General features: G+C 48.7%; 3 protein-coding genes across 5 annotated transcripts; 2 read left to right on the top strand and 1 right to left on the bottom strand.

Annotated features, from left to right (window-relative positions):
• Nucleotides 1-5: 5 nt before the first annotated feature.
• CHMP4A (charged multivesicular body protein 4A) lies at nt 6-4,640 on the top strand. Its single transcript, XM_010335005.2, has 6 exons — nt 6-439; nt 1,388-1,537; nt 1,625-1,802; nt 3,490-3,604; nt 3,775-3,910; nt 4,323-4,640. The coding sequence occupies exons 1-6, from the start codon at nt 409-411 to the stop codon at nt 4,379-4,381; spliced, it is 669 nt and encodes a 222-aa protein (XP_010333307.1). The 5' UTR covers nt 6-408; the 3' UTR covers nt 4,382-4,640.
• Nucleotides 4,641-6,408: 1,768 nt separating this feature from the next.
• TSSK4 (testis specific serine kinase 4) lies at nt 6,409-11,289 on the bottom strand. The gene is made up of 4 exons (XM_003924289.4): nt 9,115-11,289; nt 8,540-8,754; nt 7,531-7,924; nt 6,409-6,752 (listed from the first exon to the last, which is right to left on the bottom strand). The coding sequence occupies exons 1-4, from the start codon at nt 9,343-9,345 to the stop codon at nt 6,561-6,563; spliced, it is 1,032 nt and encodes a 343-aa protein (XP_003924338.1). The 5' UTR covers nt 9,346-11,289; the 3' UTR covers nt 6,409-6,560.
• A 6,065-nt stretch (nt 11,290-17,354) lies between these two features.
• TM9SF1 (transmembrane 9 superfamily member 1) lies at nt 17,355-23,643 on the top strand. 3 transcript variants are annotated; one of them, XM_010335013.3, is made up of 6 exons: nt 17,355-17,708; nt 18,010-18,371; nt 19,517-20,138; nt 20,430-20,615; nt 22,117-22,390; nt 22,975-23,643. In XM_010335013.3, the coding sequence occupies exons 2-6, from the start codon at nt 18,027-18,029 to the stop codon at nt 23,366-23,368; spliced, it is 1,821 nt and encodes a 606-aa protein (XP_010333315.1). In that variant the 5' UTR covers nt 17,355-17,708; nt 18,010-18,026; the 3' UTR covers nt 23,369-23,643. The 3 variants fall into 3 exon arrangements, with proteins under 3 accessions (XP_010333315.1, XP_010333316.1, XP_010333317.1); XM_010335014.3 differs by having other exon boundaries at nt 17,355-17,745; XM_010335015.1 differs by lacking the exon at nt 17,355-17,708 and adding an exon at nt 17,752-17,832.
• The last annotated feature ends 22 nt before the right edge of the window (nt 23,644-23,665 follow it).

Below are 23,665 nucleotides of genomic sequence, written 5' to 3'. Positions count from 1 at the left end.
TCAGGTTTGCCATCTAAATTTAGGGCAACCCCAAGTGCTTGAACCCATCCCGTACCATTTTCCTGAGCTCTGTAAAGAGCATGAAGAGTTTTCCCACTGACTCCACACATTGAGGTGCCATCACACTGCACATTTCCCTCAGGAGAATAAGCACATACTCTGGGGTGGAGACAGGACTGCCTTTTTATGTAACAGAAAATGATGCGGCCGCTTTAAGAGGAGCACGTCGGTCTGGGCTGGTGGCTTGGGTCACGTGACGGCGGTGGTCTGGTTTGCGCCTCTTGATGATGTCGCTGCGGCGCCCTAAGGAGGGATTGGGCAAGGCTGGTCCCTGTGTGATGAAACATCACCCTCCCAGGAGCAAGGCGGAAGTTTGGAGGACGCTGAGTGGCGGAGGCGGGAGAGGCGATGAGTGGTCTCGGCAGGCTCTTCGGGAAGGGTGAGCCGGGTGGGACTGGCCATCCAGGACGCGCTGGCTGGTGCTGGGGAAGCAGAGACCCCGGCGAAATTCGGCCGGACCGCTGCACGGGACAGGGGTTAGAAACTCGGGAGACAGGCTGGAAAACCCCAGCCGATGGCGGAGCAAGGCTCATCGCAGGTGCCAGAAGGCACACCTTATCAGGGCGACTTGTTCCCATTCTCCGTCCTTCCCCGCTCTCAGAGGGGAGAACTCAAGATCCGGGAGGGGACTTGAGGGCGTGGCAATCGTGCCGGCTCCCACTGTTAAGGCTGTCTTCAGCCCTCTCCAAAACCTTGTTCTAAAATACTTTGTGCTGGGCAAGAGGGATCCAAGGTGAAGAAGAAATACTGTCTTCTTGGTTGGACGTGGTGGCTCCTTCTTGTAATCCCAGCACTTTGGGAGGCTGAGGGGGGTGGATCATGAGGTTAGGAGTTCGAGATCAGCCTGGCCAATATGACGAAATCCCATCTCTACTGAAAATACAAAAATTAGCCGGGCATGGTGGTGTGTGCCTGTAGACCCAGCTACTCTGAGGCAGGAGGCTGAGGCAGGAGAATCACTTGAACCTGGGAGGCGGAGGTTTCAATGAGCCAAGATTGCCCCACTGCACTCTGGTCTGGGCAACAGAGTAGGACTTCATCTCAGAAAAAAAAAAAAAAAAAGGCAGCTAGGAATAGTAAAAAGAATATTGGCTTTAGAACTCTTACTACCACATTTTGATTCCTGCACAGTCTCTTACTAGTTGTGATTTTTAACATCTTTGTGGTTGTTTTCACATTTGGAAAGTGAAGAGATAGCACATTCATTGTAGAGATTTGGGGATTAGCAATAACACAGTCAGGTGCCTAGCACATACTATGCATTCAGTGATTGGTGGCTAATATTTTTCCTTCACAAAATTTGGGCCCACTTCATTGGACTCTTCAGGGAAGAAGGAGAAGGGGCCAACCCCTGAAGAAGCAATACAGAAACTGAAGGAAACAGAGAAGATACTGATCAAGAAACAGGAATTTCTAGAGCAGAAGATTCAGCAGGAGCTACAAACAGCCAAGAAGTATGGGACCAAGAATAAGAGAGGTAATGAGGGAAAGGAGCCTATGGGGAGGGCCCAGATGGGAAGCAGGTGCTTCTGACTCTTGATGTTCAGGGTGTGGGCTGGGTCAGCCGCCCTACAGGCTTTGCGGAGAAAGAAAAGATTGGAACAGCAGCTGGCACAAACTGATGGGACGTTATCTACCCTGGAGTTTCAGCGTGAGGCCATTGAGAATGCCACCACCAATGCAGAAGTTCTTCGTACCATGGAGCTTGCTGCCCGAGGCATGAAGAAGGCCTACCAGGACATGTGGGTATGGGGGGACGGGTGGAGGGACCCAGGCACTGGGAAGAGTGGCTTGCTACCATACTTTAAAGCCTCTCAGAGTGTGGAGTTACAGTACGGATGTTTGTGATGGCTAGACCTTTGTCTGCCTCCTTGCTTCCTATAAGATCCTTTCGCTGGCTGGGGCATTCTAGGGAGGAAAGATGTCTCCTCTAATTCTTTTTTTGTTTTATTTCTTTTTTTTTTTTGGAGGTGGAGTTTCACTTTGTTGCCCAGGCTGGAGTTCAGTGGCACGATCTCGGCTCTCTGCAACCTCCACCTCCCGGGTTCAAGTGTTTCTCCTGCCCTACCCTCCTGAGTAGCTGGGATTACCGGTGGGGGCTGGGTGGTTATAAAAAAACCACCCAGCTCATTTTTATATTTTTAGTAGAAATGGGGTTTTGTCGGGCTGGGCGCGGTGGCTCAAGCCTGTAATCCCAGCACTTTAGGAGGCCGAGGCGGGTGGATCACAAGGTCGAGAGATCGAGACCATCCTGGTCAACATGGTGAAACCCCGTCTCTACTAAAAATACAAAAAAATTAGCTGGGCATGGTGGCGCGTGCCTGTAATCCCAGCTACTCAGGAGGCTGAGGCAGGAGAATTGCTTGAACCCAGGAGGCGGAGGTTGCGGTGAGCCGAGATCGCGCCATTGCACTCCAGCCTGGGTAACAAGAGCGAAACTCCATCTCAAAAAAAAAAAAAAAGAAATGGGGTTTTGTCATTTTGGCCAGGCTGGTCTTGAACTCCTGACCTCAGGTGATCCACCTGCCTGGGCCTCCCAAAATTCTGGAATTACAAGCAGGAGCCACCATGCCCAGCCACCTTCTCTAATTCTTTTTTTCTTTTTTCTTTCACATCTGCAACATTTATTTTTTTAAGGAATGGATTTTGAGAGAAAACAATGTGGCACAGAAATATGGAACAGAAAACAAATACAAATATAGGCTATTTTGCTAATTGTTTTTATAACCACCACAAACTAGCACAGAGAATGCCCTGTACAAAACACAAAGGTTCAAACATCAAGGTGTTTTAGCAAGGCTGAAAATTTCAGTCTCTGGTATTTGGAATTTAGGCTGCATTCCTTGTTTTAGGATCACTGGGTGTGTGGCACGGTCCATGTTTTTTGTTTTTTTTTTTTTTTAAATGAGACAGTCTCACTCTGTTGCCCAGACTGGAGTACAATGGCCTGATCTCAGCTCACTGCAACCTCCACCTCCCAGGTTCAAGTGATTCTCCTGCCTCAGCCTCCCGAGTAGCTGGGATTACAGGTGCACACCACCACTCCTGGCTAATTTTTTTGTACTTTTAGTAGAGACAAGGTTTCACCATGTTGGCTAGGCTGGTCTCGAACTCCTGACCTCAGGTGATCCGCCCGCCTCGGCCTTCCAGAGTGCTGGGATTACAGGTATCAGCCACCGCGCCTGGCTGCCTTCTCTGATTCTTAAAGATCCTTCAGGAAAGAGAATGCAGCCTGTCCTCTCCAGTGTGGCTCCTTGCTATTTCTTAGCCCAGGCTTGTGTCTTTGCAATTTTCCAGGGATCTCTTCTACTTGATAGCTATGGGCTTATCAGTGTGACCCTACAAGGCAGGAGGGGTTTCAATCATGTGAGATGAGAAAGTCAAGGGGGCATCATTTCCTGATTTCTTAGCTGTCTATCTCATTCTCAGGGACATTGACAAAGTAGATGAACTGATGGCTGACATCACAGAACAACAGGAGGTGGCCCATCAGATCTCAGATGCCATTTCTCGGCCTGTGGGCTTTGGAGATGATGTGGATGAGGTGATTGGGGGTGAGGGGTAAGGGAATATTGGAGTAAGTATGGGACTGGCCAGAAGGAACACCCAAGAGAGGCTCTTGGAGCAAGTTTGGGAGGGAACTTCAAAAGTGGTATGTTTTCAGAGGTAGAAGTTTTTTCCTTCATCTTGAATGGTCTTGTTTTCCCCATCCAGGATGAACTGCTGGAGGAACTAGAGGAGCTGGAGCAGGAGGAATTGGCTCAGGAGTTGCTAAATGTGGGCAACAAGGAGGAAGAACCCCCAGTCAAATTGCCTAGTGTACCTTCTACACATCTGCCGGCAGGGCCAGGTATGCAGGGTTCTTCTGTTGTCTTGAGGACTTAAGAGGGTGGGAGAGATATGAGGAAAGATTCTTCTTCATCTATCCTGTCTCAAAGGAACCATACAGAAAGGGCTGCTGCTACAGTTGTGCAGGTTGTGAACTGCATACAGGCACCTACCTAGCCTGTGCTCCACTCAGCAAACTGTGTACCCTTGTTTAGGGCTAAAAATGGCAGGAGCAAGAGGCACCATTTTTCTAATTTGCACAAAGGTGCTGTGGGATTGAACAGCAGCCTAACAAGCAGAATGATCACACGTTTAAGGTTTTTGCTGGGGAGAGAGAATTCAGCAGACTCTGAAGGTCATAGCAGGGGATGGTTGGAATTGCTGAGACCTTAATGCTTCTCCTTTCTTTTCTCTGGGTATCTCTGTCCTCAAAGCTCCCAAAGCAGATGAAGATGAAGAAGCACTAAAGCAGTTGGCTGAGTCGGTATCCTGATAAGTCTGGGCTTGTCTTCCTAACACTACCTTTGTTGGTCCTTTTTCCTTAAGTGCCAAGTACTGAGCTAAAGGAGGATAACTTTTTGGGGAAGTCCTGCTAAAGGTGGTAGTGTGACCCTGCCTGAAAAGGGTCTTTTGCCCTCCCAGCCCTGGATCAAATCTGAAGAAGGATCTTGCTCCAGGAGGAGCCGCTGGGCTCCCTTCTTTTTGATAGCAGTTATAATGTCCTTGTTCCCAATAAAATTGGACAGACAGAATCTTAGTGTCTATACTACCTTGTTTACCCTTGAAGCTCTCCCCCTGGCCCTTGTCCTCAAGAGCCTTATTTTAAGCAATGAGTAATTAGAGCAAACAAGGGGGTTTGAAACAGAACAAATGGGCATTCCTAATATCTCAACTTATGTTCCAGGCAAGCACTGTTTCATCTTTGAATTTGGTTTGTCCTAGAGTTGCCCAGTTGCTGAGGGAAGAAACTGCTGTCTACCACTTATCTTAGAACCATGAGGAGACATCTCTGAGTCTCCCCTCATTGCTTTCCCCTTGTGCCTCTGCCAAGACAGTCCCACATTTCTTTTACAAAGCCCATTTTCAGGGAAAAGGAGGGAGAATACCATGGAAGAAGCAAGTAGCTTTACTACTTGGAATGGAAGGAGCAAGTAGCTTTCCTTTATCCAGAGTCCACAGTTAGTAGCTTTTACTACTAGAAGGGTTCGTTTGAATTCTGAGTCTGGGAGCAATAGTGTGAGGAGCCTTGTCTCCCTGCTATTGTTTCAGTAGTGGTTAAGGTGACACTGGAGGAGGGAAAAGGAACCAAAGTACTTCATATACCTGAATGCCTATTTCTTTTCTGTTTTTTTGTTTTTTGAAACAGAGGTTCATTTTGTCACCTAGGCTGGAGTACAGTGGTGCTATCTTGGCTCACAGCAACCTCCGCCTCCCAGGTTCAGGAGATTCTTGTGCCTTAGCTGGGCACCACTATGCCTGGCTAATTTTTGTATTTTTAGTACAGCCATGTTGAACAGACTGGACTTGAACTCTTGACCTCAAGTAATCTGCCCGCCTCACCCTCCCAAAGTGCTGGGATTAGAGGCATGAGCCACCGCACCCAGCTCGAATACCCATTTCTAAAAGAACTAACAGTGCGGCAGGGCGCGGTGGCTCACGCCTGTAATCCCAGCACTTTGGGAGGCCGAGGCAGGTGGCTCACGAGGTCAAGAGATCGAGACTATCCTGGTCAACATGGTGAAACCCTGTCTCCACTAAAAATACAAAAAATTAGCTGGGCATGGTGGCATGTGCCTGTAATCCCAGCTACTCAGGAGGCTGAGGCAGAATTGCCTGAACCCAGAAGGTGGAGGTTGCGGTGAGCTGAGATCACGCCATTGCACTCCGGCCTGGGTAACAGAACGAAACTCCGTCTCAAAAAAAAAAAAAAAAAAAAAAAGAACTAACAGTGCCATCACTTTGGACTATAGACAGACAGAACCATAATCAAAGTGGAGCAACCAGGGCTTTTGCCTCACTGCTTAAGCATTTAAACAGCACGAAGGTGTAAAATAATGAGCATATACTGAGATGAATAATAAAGCGTCCCAAAATAGTGTTAATCTGAGCACCCCATCCCCTCTGAGCCACATCATGGATTACACTATTGATTTAACATAAATGTCAAGATTATTGGTTAGCCGGGCGCGGTGGCTCAAGCCTGTAATCCCAGCACTTTGGGAGGCTGAGGCGGGTGGATCACGAGGTCAAGACCATCCTGGTGAACATGGTGAAACCCCGTCTCTACTAAAAATACAAAAAATTAGCTGGGCATCGTGGCGCGTGCCTGTAATCCCAGCTACTCAGGAGGCTGAGGCAGGAGAATTGCCTGAGCCCAGGAGGCGGAGGTTGCGGTGAGCCAAGATCGCGCCATTGCACTCCAGCCTGGGTAACAAGAGTGAAACTCCGTCTCAAAAAAAAAAAAAAAAAAAAAAAAAAAAAAGATTATTAGTTAAAGGCTCTGGGCAGAAATCCCTCTCCTATCCCAGCAGTGTTCCTTGCTGTAAGATTCCCTTGAGAAAAGAATGTCTTTGACTCTAGTTGATGAAACTAAATCAGACTTAGATTTATTTTTGGTATAAAAGATTTTTAGCCCAAGACCCTCCTAATTGCTCCTCTCTCAGCCCCCTTCTTCAGCCATTTTCAGGTCGTAATTCCAAGGATTGGTGACGATTAGTGGTGGCGTGGGGCTGGCACATGGCCTCAAGCAGCCTGATCTCATGGGTGGGTTGCTCAGGCTGGAACTTGAGCACCCAGGGATCCTTGATGATATCCAGAATGGTGACACGCTTAGCAGCTTGGCGTAACATCTGAAGGACCAGGTTCTAGAGCAGGGGAGAGAGAGGTCTTGCCTGAGTTTTTCTCCATTGTGCCACACAGATAATGAGCAGCTGGACCTAAGAAAGAAGCAGGATAGCCTATCGTACCACTCATGTCAAATGAGGTGTGGCTCTGATTTTATCTTGGAGAGCCAGGCAGTTAACCCCCTGGAGGGGGAGTGAAAAGTTCCTTGCGGGGAATGCTTTCCATAATCCCCTTCTGGCCTAAAGAGGCAGAAGCTGGAACCTGCATATCAAGCAAGGTTTGGAGCCTACTGGTTGGCCCTTTATGCCTTCCATACTATTTTTTTTTTTTTTTTTTTTTTTTTTTTTTTTTTGAGATGGAGTTACTCTATCACCCAGGCTGGAGTGCAGTGGCACCATCTCAGCTCACTGCAACCTCCGCCTCCCTGGTTCAAGCGATTCTCCTGCCTCAGCCTCCTGAGTAGCTGGCATTACAGACAGGCACCCGCCACCACACCCAGCTAATTTTTGTATTTTTATTAGAGACGGGGTCTCACCATATTGGTCAGGCTGGTCTCGAACTACTGACCTCGTGATCCATCCACCTTGGCCTACCAAAGTGTTAGGGATTACAGGTGTGAGCCTCCACACCTGCCAACTCCATTCTATTATAGGGCAGGAGCTAGTGTGTGAAATGGCTCTGGTGTGGGAAAAGCCTTACCCCAGGGTTGGGAGACCTAGGTTGGGTGACCTAGGATGGATATTCATCCCTCCCTGTGGGTCATCCCTGAGGCCTCAGCCCTGCTTAGGTAGCCAGTACCTTGCACTCCTGGGAGACGGTGAGGTTAGGTGGGAAAGTGACCTCCTTCTGAGTCTCTCTCAGCAGCTTTTTGAGATTGGTGTCATCAAAGGGCAGATGAGCGACCACTAGAGTGTAAAGGATGACGCCCATGCTCCAGGTGTCAGAGAGGAAAGGGTTGTAGGGCAAACCTAGTAAGATCTCCGGGCAGGCATAAGCAAAGCTGCCGCAGTAAGTCTGGCTGAGGTGGGAAAAGCAGTTCACTTGGCGGTAAGAAGCGCTACGACCCACATGGTGGTTAGAAGGCACCATCTTGGCAAAGCCAAAGTCCGATATCTTCACGTTCTCCTGCTTGTCCAGCAACAGGTTCTCCAACTTTAAGTCCCTACCAGCAGCAGAAAGGCTGGGTGTCAGGCTGGGAAGAGGGCTTAGTTTTAGACTGGGAGCTGAAGGGCCAGGGGTCAGAGGGTAAGGAGAGTCCAAAGTGAGGAGAAAGAGAGGATGGTATGTGAAGACCACTGGGAGCTCACCACTGTATTTCATAAAATGCTCTCCAGGATGGGCATGGTGGCTCACGCCTGTAATCCCAGAACTTTGGGAGTCCCGAGGCAGGCAGATCACGAGATCAGGAGTTCAAGACCAGCCTGATCAACATGGTGAAACCCCATCTCTACTAAAAATATAAACATTAGCTGGACATGGTGGCGTGTGCCTGTAACCCCGACTACTTAAGAGGCTGAGGCAGGAGAATTGCTTGAACCCAGGAGGCGGAGGTTGCAGTGAGCTGAGATGGCACCATTGCACTCCAGCGTGGGGGCAACAGAGCAAGACTCCATCTCGAAAAAAACAAAAACTCTCCATACCGTGAGTATTTTATCAGTATCCTTAACCACATGATTATAATAGAGTGCATGAATAGGCCTAGATATTTAGGAGCAAGTTCGAGAGAGGAAAAAAGAGCAGAAAATGAGAGATGTGCATAAAACCCCCTTGAGAGCAAAGGCCCCAGTCTGGGTGGCAGCGATCTCACCGGTGCACGATGCCCTTGCTGTGCAGGTAGGCAATGCCCAGGGTCAGCTGGGAGAACCACTTGCCAGCAAGGGGCTCAGAGCAGGCCCCGTAGCGCTGGATCCATTCCAGGACGTCACCACCCTGAGCCAGCTCCAGAATGATGTATACTCGAGATGTGGTCTCAATGGCCTGATAGAAGTTGATGAGGTACTTGTGCCGCAAGACTTTCATTACCTGACCCCAGAAGAAGGACCCATCAAACCTGGGAAGGGAGAACTCTGACTGCACTCACAGCCATCTCGTACCCTTAGCTACTTACTTAGAACTTTGCAAAAGGATCAACCCCTGAACCTCAGAGAACTAGTGGCCTGTGGGCAAACCCTATGTTTTGCACTTTTACTTTTTGTGGAGCTGGAGGTGAGTGGGTGGATGGGAAAGAGGTTTAATTTACATAAATCTTCCTAGCTGCTTAGTGAGACATTCAGTTCTGGTTTGGGGGTTTCTGGCCCCACCCCTTCTGGCCATACCCCTTCTGAGAAACCTCAAGCAGCTTAGTACCAAGCTCCAGTTCTCTCTTCCAGTCCCCTTTCTAACCTGTATCTCTCGGGGCAGGAACTTGTTAAGATAGTCGTCAGAGGCCTTCTTCTTTGAGATGATCTTGACTGCCACCATGATCTTCTGCTTTGTGTAGAAAGCCTCATATACTGTCCCATAGGAGCCATTGCCAATGACCTTGCCCACCTCATACCCATATTCATCCATGATGGAGTGGTAGGCTGTGGCTGTGGTGGTTGGTGCTGCCTCTGATACATCTACCTTCCCCATGGTGTTGGGCTTGCTGAGAGCAGGGAGCTTTACTACTTGGAAGCCTCCTATACAAAGCCAACACCTTGAGCCACTGAAGGCTAGGGTATCAAAGTGAAATAGGTCTCCAAATGCTTGCCTATATAGTCACACGAGTCTGGGATGCTGGGCTCAGCCCTCCACTAGCAACTTGGAGGGGGAAAGAAAAAGAAGCAGTTCTTTTTGTCTCCACTGGTTGTTGTTACTTCCTCCTTTTGGTTGCGGAACCCCTCAAGGTCTCATGTTCCGGATACATCACAATCCACCTCCTATCCGTCTGTTGGCCACAAAACTTAAGAATGAAATACAGGCCGGGCGCGGTGGCTCAAGCCTGTAATCCCAGCACATTGGGAGGCCGAGGCGGGTGGATCACGAGGTCAAGAGATCGAGACCATCCTGGTCAACATGGTGAAACCCCGTGTCTACTAAAAATACAAAAATAGCTGGGCATGGTGGCGCATGCCTGTAATCCCAGCTACTCAGGAGACTGAGGCAGGAGAATTGCCTGAACCCAGGAGGCGGAGGTTGCGGTGAGCCGAGATCGCGCCATTGCACTCCAGCCTGGGTAACAAGAGCGAAACTCCACCTCAAAAAAAAAAAAAAAAAGAATGAAATACAGTGTGAAACATACTCATTCCCAGAGGTACCTTCCAGTCTGGTAACACTCCTCCTAAAGATCAGCCCCATCATTGATATATGAGTACCGACTATGTAACAGACAGTATACTGAGTACTTGGATAAAATGTCACCCAAATGTCATGCCAGACCCTTCCTTCTTCCTCAATCCCTACATACAATCTATCATCAAATCCTGTCTCTGCTACCTCCTACTTATCTCTTTAATGATACACTCAAGGCTTTCTGAGCCTACTGCAGCCCCTTAGTTCAATAAGGTCAGTAGAGACACAATGATCCTAGAGTTTATAATGCAGCATGAGAAATATGAGTGTGAAAGTATTATAACTATAAGGTGTTGAACATGTTCTAGGACAATCTAACCTTGAAATCCATGCTTATCATGACCCAGAACTCTCTAGTTTTCCTCCACATCCTCCGGTCATTCCTCAGCCTTCACTGAAGCTGTATCTTTCTCCATTCATTCCTGAATCATATCCCAAGTGTTCTATCACAAGCTTTATTTTCTCTAACGAATGAGAGGTTCTTATCTTGCCCAGGTTGGTTGGCCTCGAACACACAGCCTCGGCTCCTCAAGCTCCAGGACAACTGGCATGAGCCACCGCGGCCCCTACAAGCTTTATTTTCTCAAACCTTCACATTCTCCCTTATTGATCTCGTTCACACCCATGATGTCAATACTACATTTACGCTGACTGCTCCTAGTTTCATCTCCATTCCATTTATCTCTGGAGTTTAGATAGAGCAGCCAATATTACATGGCCATGTCCATCCCAGCCATGGAACTTACCATATCTGCCTAGAACTTAACCATATCAAAAATTGAACTTATTTTCTTCTCTCAGAACTTTCTGTGAGTTGTACATTAATCACCCTTAATTTAGACACTCAAATGTCATCCCAAACCCTCCTGCCTCAGCCCCTACATTCAATCTATCACCAAATCCTGTCTCTTCTACCTCCTGATTATCTGTTTAAAAATACTCTCATGGCTTTCTGAGCCCACTGCCACTCCCTTAGTTTACACCTCCATCATTGAACAGATTGCCCCAGCCAGGCTTCTGCTCCCCTCCAGTCTGTCCATCCTCCTTAAGACTAAAGCATAAATCTGATTTTATTTTCATTTGAAACAATTCAATGTCTCCTCATTCTCCTCTGGATCAAGTCCATCCAAATTGTTTCATACAGCTTTAAGTCTGATCCTGCTTGCCTCCCCAATTTTAACACACAAATACAGAAAAAAAATTTCCATATTTCTTTGCCACAAATACAGAAAAGCAGTTGTTTGGTTTGCTTCATCCAAACAACTGCTTTTCTGTATTTGTGGCAAACTAGTACTCTTCTTGAGAACTTGGCATAGGAGCTGTTTTAAAGACTTTACTGACTGCTCAGGCTTCACTTAGCTATTCCTTCTTCCTGGGTGCTCCCATACTTTGTCACAGCACCTAACACCGTGTCTGTAATTGCGTCTCTTGCTTGCCTCTCCCACTAACCTATATAGGGAGGTCAACTGATCAGATGAGACAAATGACTTGTGGAGAAGAGAAAAGAGCTGGTTTGGAAAATAAGCAGCATTGAGGGCCCAACTGAGGTTGGAGAACACAGCTTGTCCATAGACACATATTATAGTGTTGTGATTCTTTTTAGCATCTTGGTTATAGGTATTTGAATGATGATTTAGGGTTTTGCTTGGCAGCTGCAGTGAAACAATGAGAGACAGGCATCAAGAACACATGCAAGAATGTGGCTGAAATGATGGAATGCAGAATCTAAGCTGCATGGGTAAGGAAGATTATATGGTTTGGATCTGTGTCCCCAACCAAATCTCATGGTCAATTGTAATCTGCAGTGTTGGAGGTGGGGCCTGATGGGAGGTGATTGGATCATGGAGGTGAGTTTCTCATGAATGGTTTAGCACTGTCCCTCTTGGTACTGTCCTCACACTAGTGAGTTCTCATAAGATGTGGTCATTTTTAAAAAGTGGGTAGCACCTTCCTCTATGGCCTCTTGTTCCTACTCCTACCATGTGAGATACCTGCTCCCCCTTCGCCTTCTGCCATGATTGTAAGCTTCCTGAGGCCTCCCCAAAAGCAGATGCCAGCGTTATGCTTCCTGTACAACCTGCAGAACCACAAGCCAATTGAAGCTCTTTTCTTATAAATTACCTAGTCTTAGGTATTTATTTATAGCAGTGCAACTGACACAGAAGACAAGCTAGAAACTGGCCAAATGGGCAGGTGGTGGCTGGAAATTGCAGGTCTCAGTGGAATGGGAAAACAAGTTTGGTCACAGAGGAGTTATTTAGATTTAAGATATTGTGGGCCGGGCGCGGTGGCTCAAACCTGTAATCCCAGCACTTTGGGAGGCTGAGGCGGGTGGATCACGAGGTCAAGAGATCGAGACCATCCTGGTCAACATAGTGAAACCCCGTCTCTACTAAAAATACAAAAAATTAGCTGGGCATGGTGGTGCGTGCCTGTAATCCCAGCTACTCAGGAGGCTGAGGCAGGAGAATTGCCTGAGCCCAGGAGGCGGAGGTTACCGTGAGCCGAGATCGCGCCATTGCACTCCAGCCTGGGTAACAAGAGCGAAACTCCGTCTCAAAAAAAAAAAAAAAAAAAAAGATTTTGTGGCCACGTGTGGTGGCTCATGCCTGTGATGCCAGCACTTTGGAAGGCCAAGAGGGGTGGATTGCTTAAGGTTAGGAATTCAAGACCAGCCTGATCAACATGGTGAAACCCCATCTCTACTAAAAACACAAATATTAGCTGGGTATGGTGGCAGGTGCCTGTAATCCCAGCTACTTGGGAGGCTGAGGCAGGAGAATTGCTTGAAGCAAGAAGGTGGAGGCTGCAGTGAGCCGAGATCACGCCACTGCACTCCAGCCTGGGCAACAGAGTAAGACTCTGTCTCAAAAAAAAAAAAAAAGATTTTGTGTGGTGGGTGTGGTATTAGGCCATTCTTGCATTGCAATAAAGAAATACCTGAGGCTGGGTACTCTTGCTTATGCCTGTAATCCCAACATTTGGGAAGCCAAAGCAGGTGGATTACCTGAGCCCAGGAGTTCAAGACCAGCCTAGGCAACATATCAAAAACCCATTTCTATTAAAAATACAAATATTAGCCAGGTGTGGTAGTGTGTACCTATAGTCTCAGCTACTCAGGATCGCTTGAGCCTGGGAGGTGAAGATTGCAGTGAACCAAGATCGTACCACTGCACTCCAGTGTGGGTGACAAAGTGAGACCCTGTATCAAAAACAAACAAAAATTTGAGACTGGGTAGTTTGTAAAGAAAAGAGGTTTAGGCCAGGTATGGTGGCTCACACCTGTAATCCCAGCACTTTGGGAGGCTGAAGTGGGCAGATCAAGAGGCCAAGAGATTGAGATCATCCTGACCAACATGGTAAAAACCCCTCTCTACTAATAATACAGAAATTATCTGGGCATGGTAGTAGGTGCCTGTAGTCCCAGCTACTCGGGATGTTGAGGCAGAAGAATAGCTTGAACCCGGGAGGTGGTGGTTGCAGTGAACCAAAATATCACACCACTGCACTCCAGCCTGGCGACAGAGCAAGACTCCGTCTCACTCACACTCACACACACAAAAGAGGTTTCATTGGCTCACGACTCACCATTCTGCAGGTTATATAGGAAGCATGGTGCTGGCTCAGCTTCTGGGGAGGCCTCAGGAAGCTTACAATCATAACAGAAAGTGAAGGGGAAGCAGGGATATCACATGGTGAGAACGGGAGTGAGAGAGTTGTAGGGGAGGTGGTGCACACTTTTAAACAACCAGATCTTGTGAGAACTCACATGGTGAAGACTACACCAAACCATGAGGGATCCGCCCCCATGATCCAAACACCTCCCACCAGGACCCACCTCCAGCATTGGGAATTACATTTCAACATGAGATCCAGCCAGGGATAAATATCCAAACTATATCAGTGGGGACAGAGGGGCAGAGGAGAGAACATAGGAAGAATCCAAATTCTTGTATCTTCCATCCTCCAAAACAGAACAAATACTCTAAGAACAGATTATGCCATAGGCTAGCAGTAAATTCCCATTTATTGACAGTCTGACCTTGCTGGCAGGATGGTTCCAAAGTTCTATTGGAAGCCAGCTCTACAGCTCTACATCCTCAATCTAGCAAGATGAGCAGTTTTCCAGGGCACATCATGGTAAGGGGGGCCCACCCAATCTTGTCCATCTGATCCCACAGGCTGGCCCCCAGACAGGTAACTTGGTGGCAGTTCTAGTCTCTCACCATGTACAGGGTTTAAGTAAACCAGTTCATGCAATGATCATGTATTAAGCTGCCTGATAGATACAAAAACACTGCTAGGTCCTGAGGAAACAGAGTTGAATAAATTACAGTCTTCCTGTGAGGAGTCTGAAATTAGCAAGGGAGACAGACACATAAGTAAAATAACAGTACAGTGAGACACACTATAAACAAACCTGGAAGGAGAAATAAGAGAAGGCTTTATAGAGAAGGTGACATTTGCAATGTTCAAAAAAAAAAAAAAAAGGATAAGTAGGAAATAGGAAATTGGGTGGTTTAGGCACAAGGAACAATATGAGGCTTACAGGCTTGAGAGAACATGATATTCAGTATTTCTATTTGAAAACAGGATAGGGTTCCAGAAGGCGAATGTACCTGGAGAAGTGATTAGGATCCAGGTCTGAGAGGTCTCAAATGCCAGGCTATTTTGATTCTACCCTGTATATTCATATAATCTGGGTGTACAAAAAATCGAGGTCCTTGCTTTAATTTTTTTTTGAGATAGAGTTTGGTTCTTCTTGCCCAGGCTGGAGTGCAATGGTGCAGTCTTGGCTCACTGCAACCTCTGCCTCCCAAGTTCAAGCAATTCTCCTTCTTCAGCCTCCCAAGTAGCTGAGATTACAGACATGAGCCATCATACTTGGCTATTTTGTTTTGTTTTTTTGGTTGAGAAGGAGTTTCGCTCGTTACCCAGGCTGGAGTGCAATGGCACGATCTCGGCTCACCACAACCTCCGCCTCCTGGGTTCAAGCAATTCTCCCGCCTCAGCCTCCTGAGTAGCTGGGACTACAGGTGTGCGCCACCATGCCCAGCTAATTTTTGTATTTTTAGTAGAGACAGGATTTCACCATGTTGACCAGGATGGTCTCGATCTCTTGACCTCGTGATCCACCTGCCTCGGCCTCCCAAAGCGCTGGGATTATAGGCGTGAGCCACCGCGCCTGGCCATTTTTTTTGTATTTTGTATTTTTTTTGTTGTTGGGGTTTCACCATGTTGGTCAAGCTGGTCATGAACTCCTGACCTCAGGTAATCCACCCGCCTTGGCCTCCCAAAGTGCTGGGACTACAGGTGTGAGCCACCATGCCCGGCCTCAGTGCTTGCTTTAAAAAAAAACAAAACAAACAAAAAAACACTGTTGACCAGGCACCCCCTCCCCCTGAAAATCCTGATTTAAAAAAAGAAAATCTTTCCAGTAGCAGTGTGAAAAATGACCCAGGGGGAAGGTAACTAAGAGACTAGCAAGATGGCTGTCATGGTAACTTAGGTGAGAGAAGATGGAGCCTGAACCAAAGAAGTGGAGGCAAGCATCTGTGAGATATTCAGGAAGTAAGTGGAGAGGGCATGGTGACACTGATTATCTGAGGGGGAAGATACTGAGAAAGAGGCCCAAGTTTCTGGCTTTAGAGACCAGGTGGTTGTCAGTTAAAGATGATTTATTATTTTTATTTTCTTTTGAGACGGAGTCTCGCTCTCTGTTGCCCAGGCTGGAGTGCAATAGCAGGAACTCAGCTCACTGCACCTCCACCTCCTGGATTCAAGCAATTCTCCTGCCTCAGCCTCCTGAGTAGCTGGGATTACAGGTGCTCACCACCACGTCCGGCTAAACCACTCTCAAGTTCTTTTCCTTTTCCTTTTTTTGGGGGGAGGGGGCAGAGGAGGGACGGAGTCTCAAAAAAAAAAAAAAAAAAGATCGCACAATTCCACCAGGCTGGATACAATAGTGCGACCTCGGCTCACTGCAACCTCTGCCTCCCGGGTTCAAGCGATTCTCCTGCCTCAGCCGCCCAAGTAGCTGGGATTACAGGCGCCCCCCACCACGTCCAGCTAACTGTTTTGTATTTTTAGTAGAGATGGGGTTTCACCATGTTGGCCAGGCTGGTCTTGAACTCCTGACCTCAGGTGATCCGCCCACCTCGGCCTCCCAAAATGCTGGGATTAGGGCGTGGGCCACGCGCCCAGCCATTAGTTCTTTTTCTAATTACAAAATTCACTGATGGTCTAAAAAAGCTCCACCATCTACTTCTTTGAACCTCACCTATGTCTGCCGGGAGAAGGACTGGGTCAGAAAGGGCAATAATCATGGAAGCAGGTAAATGAAGAGCTTTTCAGGCCAGAAGTCACTTGTGATTTTCCGCTGTGCTTCTTCCCCTGAGGAGTGAAAACCTTAAGTGCACTTCCTTACACGTTGCTACCAGGTGGCCAAACGGAAGTCACTGCCCAAACGTCTGATTTCCAAGGGGAACTAACTCCCTAGATGGCAGATCCCCTTTGAAATAGCTGGGACACAAGGGTAAACTTTTTCAAAATTTGCCCTACAAGGTTAAGAGAAGCCCAAAGACATATAGTGATAAATAAGAGCAAAAACATAATAGAGACTAACGGACCACAGATTCCTTACCACCAATTAACAACAACCGTGTTAGGCTACCCAGTTCACGGAGTGAAAAGACAAGACATCCTCTCTCCTTGGGTGCCTCCGCCAGACCCGACTTCGGCTTGCTTATCGTGGGGCACTAAACGGTCACTGTGCGGCCAGGGAAGTCTCCAGTAGAGCTCCGGGAAGACATTCCTATGACATATTTATTACTTTGGCGCGGGCCATTCGTAACACGTGGGAGAGGGGTGAGGTGAGATTCAGACCGTGGGACCCTTGCATGGGAGAGACGCGCAAAGCCTCACCCCTAACCCGGCTGGGGGACCACGAACCGCCTCTCAGGACTCGGCCTCAGCAGCCGGTGGTTTAACCCGCAAGTGCTACTGACTCAGCAACCCCTGCTCCATGCGTCTCCCTGGCCCTCGCTAGGCTGCTGCCGCGGGCACAGCTCTCAGGCCTCGGCCAGCGCGAGCCTCCTGGCCAAGAGCTCTCCAGCCCCAAATCTTTCCAGGAACCAGCAAGTGGCCTAGTGGCGACTCATCCTGAAGGGGCATCAGCGTCCTCGCCGCCAGGCCTCAGCCCCTTCCCCGGGAAGCCGTCGCGAAGGGTCCCCAGGGGCCGCAGCAGCCGGGGACCTCTAGGGCCCAGGCCAGGAACTTTCCGCCAGGCTGAGGTCCCCGCCGGTGAGAGCGGAAGTGGTAAGACTGACGTGTCCTGGGCCGCGCTGCTGATCGCCGGGAGGACCCCCGCCTCGCCGAGGACGGGCGGGGCGAGCCGAGCCTCACGGGGTCCCCGGAACTGGGCCGGGCCTCCAGCTGGAGAAGGCGCAGCGAGTTCTTGAATAAGGCAGTGCGGTGTCCAGCTCGGTGCAGCCGCAGCCGCCGCCGTCAGGCGCAGCGGCGGGCAACCCCGTGGAGGTCGGTCGGCAGGTCCTCTCCAACCCGCCGCTACCGCACCGCTCTGGGGGAGACCCCGGCAGGAGCCCAAGGGCAGCTACGGGGCCGCGGAGGCCGCTGGCGCCGCCTCGGTCAGCCCTTCCCGCGCGGTGAGGACCCCGGGGCTGTGGCGGGAAGGGACCCGAGGTGCGAGACGGCGCGGCGTTGCCATGGAAACGGGCCAGGGCGCGTAGTGGAGACTCCAGGCCGGACGGACTGCGGGAGGGAGCCCAGGTTGGGAGAATGAGAGAGCAGAGGCGGAACCGGGTCTTTGGGATACAGAGACGTAGGGTGGGGTGGGGCAGGGGGCCAATGGAGGCAAGTGGAGCCAGAGGGCCGCAGTTCGAGGCACCTGACCTGGGGTTTCTGTAACCTCCCTGGTTTCTATAACTGTAGGATTCCCCTAAACAGGTTCCACTGCCTTAAGGATGACAGTCGTAGGGAACCCTCGAAGTTGGAGCTGCCAGTGGTTGCCAATCCTGATACTGTTGCTGAGCACAGGCCATGGGCCAGGGGTGGAAGGCGTGACACACTACAAGGCCGGCGACCCTGTTATTCTATATGTCAACAAAGTGGGACCCTACCATAACCCTCAGGAAACTTACCACTACTATCAGCTTCCAGTCTGCTGCCCTGAGAAGATACGTCACAAAAGCCTTAGCCTGGGTGAAGTGCTGGATGGGGACCGGATGGCTGAGTCTTTGTATGAGATCCACTTTCGGGAAAACGTGGAGAAGAGAATTCTGTGCCACATGCAGCTCAGTTCTGCACAGGTCAGCCTCTCCACATTGGCTATCCCATAGCCCTCCTTCCCAGAGACTAACAGTGCCTTACATTTATGGTTCAGAGTACCTTGATGGAAACTGTCTGATTCCATTCCAACTACAATACAACCCAGTGCGGCAGGCAGGGCATGCGATGCTATTCTAATTAAGTGGACTAAGATACGTACTTGCTCAGCAGTGACTTTTTTCAAGATTACATGGACAGTGAACTGCAGAACTGATACCAGAGCCCAGGATTTCTTACTGCAAGCTTCTCTGTTGGCCATAAGGTCTCAACTATCAGTCCTACATAGTTCTGTTGCCTTCCATACCTACCTCTTGGCTGTTTCTTAAATTGTCTCCTGTAGTCTCTACCTAACCTTCCCTGTCATGCTTTTTCCTTAGTGAATACTGGTACTTCTTAGTCCACTCCAGACCTCCTTACGCTGCACCACTCTTCTTTTTCTAGGCCCTAACCCTGTCAAGTCATACTTGCCCTTTTATGGAGGACCTCAACATTCTAGAGTCTAACCCAGTGATCCTCAAGGGAACAGTTTTGCCCTCCAGGGGAGATTTAGCAACGTCTGGAGACATTTATTTATTTCTCTTTCTTTTTTATAATGTTCTGCTTACTAGCCTATATGGAGACATTTTTTGTTGTTACTACTAGGGGGTGCTACTGGCATGTAGTGGGAAGAGGCCAGGAAGGCTACATCCTGCAGTGCACAGGACAGCCCCACTATGACAAAGAATTATCTACCCCAGGCTGGGTGTGGTGGCTCATGCCTGTAATCCCAGCACTTTGGGATGCCAAGGCAGGTGGATCATGAGGTCAGGAGTTTGAGCCAGCCTGGCCAACATGGTGAAACGCTCTGTCTACTAAAAATACAAAAATTAGCTGGATGTAGTGGTGGGTGCCTGTAATCCCAGCTACTTGGGAGGCTAAGGCAGGAGAATTGCTGGAACCCAGGAGGTGGAGGTTGCAGTGAGCCAAGACCGCACCAGGGCACTCCAGCCTGGGTGACAGAGCACGACACCGTATGGGGTGGTGGGGGAGGGAAGGAATTATCTACCCCAAAATATCAGTAGTGCTGAAGGTGAGAAACTTGACTGGGGAGGTCTTGTGTGACCAACTCCTGACTTCCTCTTTATAGGTGGAGCAGCTGCGCCAGGCCATCGAAGAACTGTACTACTTTGAATTTGTGGTAGATGACTTGCCAATCCGGGGGTTTGTGGGTTACATGGAGGAGAGCGGCTTCCTGCCACACAGCCACAAGATAGGACTCTGGACTCATTTGGACTTCCACCTAGAATTCCATGGAGACCGAATTATATTCGCCAATGTTTCAGTGCGGGACGTCAAGCCCCACAGCTTGGATGGGTTACGACCTGACGAGTTCCTAGGCCTTACCCACACTTATAGCGTGCGCTGGTCTGAGACCTCAGTGGAGCGTCGGAGTGACAGGCGCCGTGGTGATGATGGTGGTTTCTTTCCTCGAACACTGGAAATCCACTGGTTGTCCATCATCAACTCCATGGTGCTTGTGTTTTTACTGGTGGGTTTTGTGGCTGTCATTCTAATGCGTGTGCTTCGGAATGACCTGGCTCGGTACAACTTAGATGAGGAGACCACCTCTGCAGGTTCTGGTGATGACTTTGACCAGGGTGACAATGGCTGGAAAATTATCCATACGGATGTCTTCCGCTTCCCCCCATACCGTGGTCTGCTCTGTGCTGTGCTTGGCGTGGGCGCCCAGTTCCTGGCCCTTGGCACTGGTGAGGTGATAACAATGAATTGGGGATTTCTCTTATGGGATTGAACTAGGTAGGGAGTTTGTTCAGAAAAGGTCTGTGGGTCTTCTTTTCTATCCAGAGGGGAAGACCTAAGGGATAGGGTGGCTGTAGCAAGGATGCATGTATTCTGTTGTAGATTTTCTGGATAGTAAAACTGGGGGAGATTGTTTTGCTGGAGGACCTTAGTCTGGGAGAAGGGGGGCTGATTCCCCTGAAATTGCTAGGGGAGAGACAGGTGAGGCCTAACGTGGGCTTTCCACTACCGTCCTGCAGGCATTATTGTCATGGCACTGCTGGGCATGTTCAATGTGCACCGTCATGGGGCCATTAACTCGGCAGCCATCTTGTTGTATGCCCTGACCTGCTGCATCTCTGGCTACGTGTCCAGCCACTTCTACCGGCAGATCGGAGGCGAGCGTTGGGTGTGGAACATCATACTCACCACCAGTCTCTTCTCTGGTGAGGACTTCCCTTTCCCTGGTGGGCCTTTCTGGACTTAGAAATTAAGAACACATTGTGGCTGGGCACAGTGGCTCACACCTGTAATCCTAGCACTTTGGGAGAATGAGGCTGGAGGATCACTTGAGCCCAAAAGTTTGAGACAAGCCTAGGCAACACAGTGAAATCCCCTCTCTATAACAAATAAAAAATTAGCCAGGAATGGTGGTTCACACCTGTAATTCCAGCTACTCGGGAGGCTGAGGCAGGATGATTGCTTGAGTCTGGGGAGCCTGGGAGGGTGAAGCTGCAGTAAGCCATGATTGTACCACTTTACTCTAGCTGGGGTGACAGAGTGAGACTGTCTAAAAAAAAAAAAAGAACACATCATAGAACTTGGGATAGAGTCAGGGTGAGGCTTGAAGGGAAAGAATATTGTAAAAGAAACAAGAAAACCAAAAAAGATAAGAATGCATTTCTTTTGAATAGTTTAAAATTATTAAGCCCTTAAAATGTCCTAGGCAGTGTGGTAAGCACTCAGCAATACCTGTGTGAAGTAGGTAATATTTCCATTGCACAGATGAGGAAACTGAACTAAAGGCTGCTTAAGTAACTTGTGTGAGATTACACTCCTAAAAAGTAATGAACCAGGTTTCAGACCCAAGCAGTCTGTCTTGTATTCTCACCCATTACAGTGAAATAATACCCCTGAATTTGCCGGGCGCGGTGGCTCAAGCCTGTAATCCCAGCACTTTGGGAGGCCGAGGCGGGTGGATCACAAGGTCAAGAGATCGAGACCATCCTGATCAACATGGTGAAACCCCGTCTCTACTAAAAATACAAAACATTAGCTGGGCATGGTGGCGCGTGCCTGTAATCCCAGCTACTCAGGAGGCTGAGGCAGGAGAATTGCCTGAACCCAGCAGGCGGAGGTTGCGGTGAGCCGAGATCGCGCCATTGCACTCCAGCCTGGGTAATAAGAGTAAAACTCTGTCTCAAAATAAATAAATAAATAATACCCCTGAATTGTTATTTTGAAGGTGGGCCCACTCTAGGCTTTCAAACTGGATTGACCTTTCAAAGGCAGTAGTAGTTTCTGTTCTGAACCCTTCTTGTTCCCAATCCTATGTGTCTGATTTATATCCCATCACATTTATATTTGAACCAAGTTTTCTGAAAACAGGGCCTTAATCCAAAGGAATGTCTCATGCGAGGAATTACCAACTCCAGGGCAAGATGGAGGCAGGTGGATTTGTAATACTCCCAGATTATGTAGTAGCTACCTTGATCCTTAATGACACAGAGTTGGGGGGTAGTGTTGGTAAGATAAAGAGCAAAGATGGGATCTGAAAGGGTGGAGGTGAAAGCATTTGACTCTGCAGAGACATCTAGAAGAATAAGCCTGCTGTTAGAGTAGCAGGCTGCTTCACCCCCCTCCCCTTTTGGTCCTGGATGTAAGTGGGTGCCCTTAGAGATGTAGCTCCTAGTGTTGACCCTCCCTCTGGGGGCCCCATCCCTGCAGTGCCTTTCTTCCTGACGTGGAGTGTGGTGAACTCAGTGCATTGGGCCAATGGTTCGACACAGGCTCTGCCAGCCACAACCATCCTGCTGCTTCTGACGGTTTGGCTGCTGGTGGGCTTTCCCCTCACTGTTATTGGAGGCATCTTTGGGAAGAACAACGCCAGCCCCTTTGATGCACCCTGTCGCACCAAGAACATCGCCCGGGAGATCCCACCCCAGCCCTGGTACAAGTCTACTGTCATCCACATGACTGTTGGAGGCTTCCTGCCTTTCAGGTATCCTCCCTTTATCCCAATGCTATCACTCTTAGGTTCCTGACCTCACCTTTTCCTGTCCCTACTTATCCAGTACCCTAACCCAACTTCAATGATGATGCGTTGTTCAGCGGTACCATTCAGAGATCATTAAATGGTTCCTCCTATCCCCAAGCAGGACTGAGTTTGAATCAGTTCAGATATGAGAGTGTCTCACTTTTAAAGCTCTCTGGAGACATCTCCCCCTTCACCTTCCTGGTTTCCAACCTTAGTGTCTGTGGCCATCATGTGAGACTTAAAGCCTATTTGATTACTTATTTACTTTGTTGAATACCTCTTTGTGCCAGGCAGAGAATGAAGTGGAAAGTAAAATGGACAAGATCCCTGCCCTTAACCTATCAGGGAAGATACTCTTGAAGTGAGAGCAGCTAATCATAGGCAAAAAATCCCCATGAAGCCAGGAGTTCTGGGGCAGAGAATGGAGTGAACTCACTTTTCACAATGACCTAGCAACATGGGAGAGGGTGGGGGCTGGATTTTGGCCCAGCCACTGTGCTGACAGTGCACAGCCCTTTAATGCTGTGTATCATCTCTTTTCTTCACAGTGCCATCTCTGTGGAGCTGTACTACATCTTTGCCACAGTATGGGGTCGGGAGCAGTACACTTTGTATGGCATCCTCTTCTTTGTCTTCGCCATCCTGCTGAGTGTGGGGGCTTGCATCTCCATTGCACTCACCTACTTCCAGTTATCTGGGGAGGATTACCGCTGGTGGTGGCGATCTGTGCTGAGTGTTGGCTCCACTGGCGTCTTCATCTTCCTCTACTCAGTTTTCTATTATGCCCGGCGCTCCAACATGTCTGGGGCAGTACAGACAGTAGAGTTCTTTGGCTACTCCTTACTCACCGGTTATGTCTTCTTCCTCATGCTGGGCACCATCTCCTTTTTTTCTTCTCTAAAGTTCATCCGTTATATCTATGTTAACCTCAAGATGGACTGAGTTCTGGATGGCAGAGCTACTGCTGTTCTCTCCCTTTCTTCATGCCCCGTTGAGCTGTCCTACCAGCTTCTCTTTTGAACGAGTGACTGAATTGTTTGATGGCATTGTTGCCTTCCCCTTTGCCCTTTGGGTCTTCCTTCCCCAGAGAGGGCCTGGAAATTATAAATCTCTATTATTATTAAGGAGTATATATTTGAACTTTTTAAGTTGCCTTTAGTTTTGGTCCTGATTTTTCTTTTTACAATTATCAAAATAAAATTTATTAAGAAAAAGGATCATGTAGTTGGAGGTTTTGGT

The sequence above is a fragment of the Saimiri boliviensis genome, chromosome 2, assembly GCF_048565385.1.
Source record: "Saimiri boliviensis isolate mSaiBol1 chromosome 2, mSaiBol1.pri, whole genome shotgun sequence".
NCBI lineage: Eukaryota > Metazoa > Chordata > Mammalia > Primates > Cebidae > Saimiri > Saimiri boliviensis.
The sequence above is the reverse complement of the archived record's forward strand: the minus strand, read 5'-3'. Positions and strand labels throughout refer to the sequence as shown.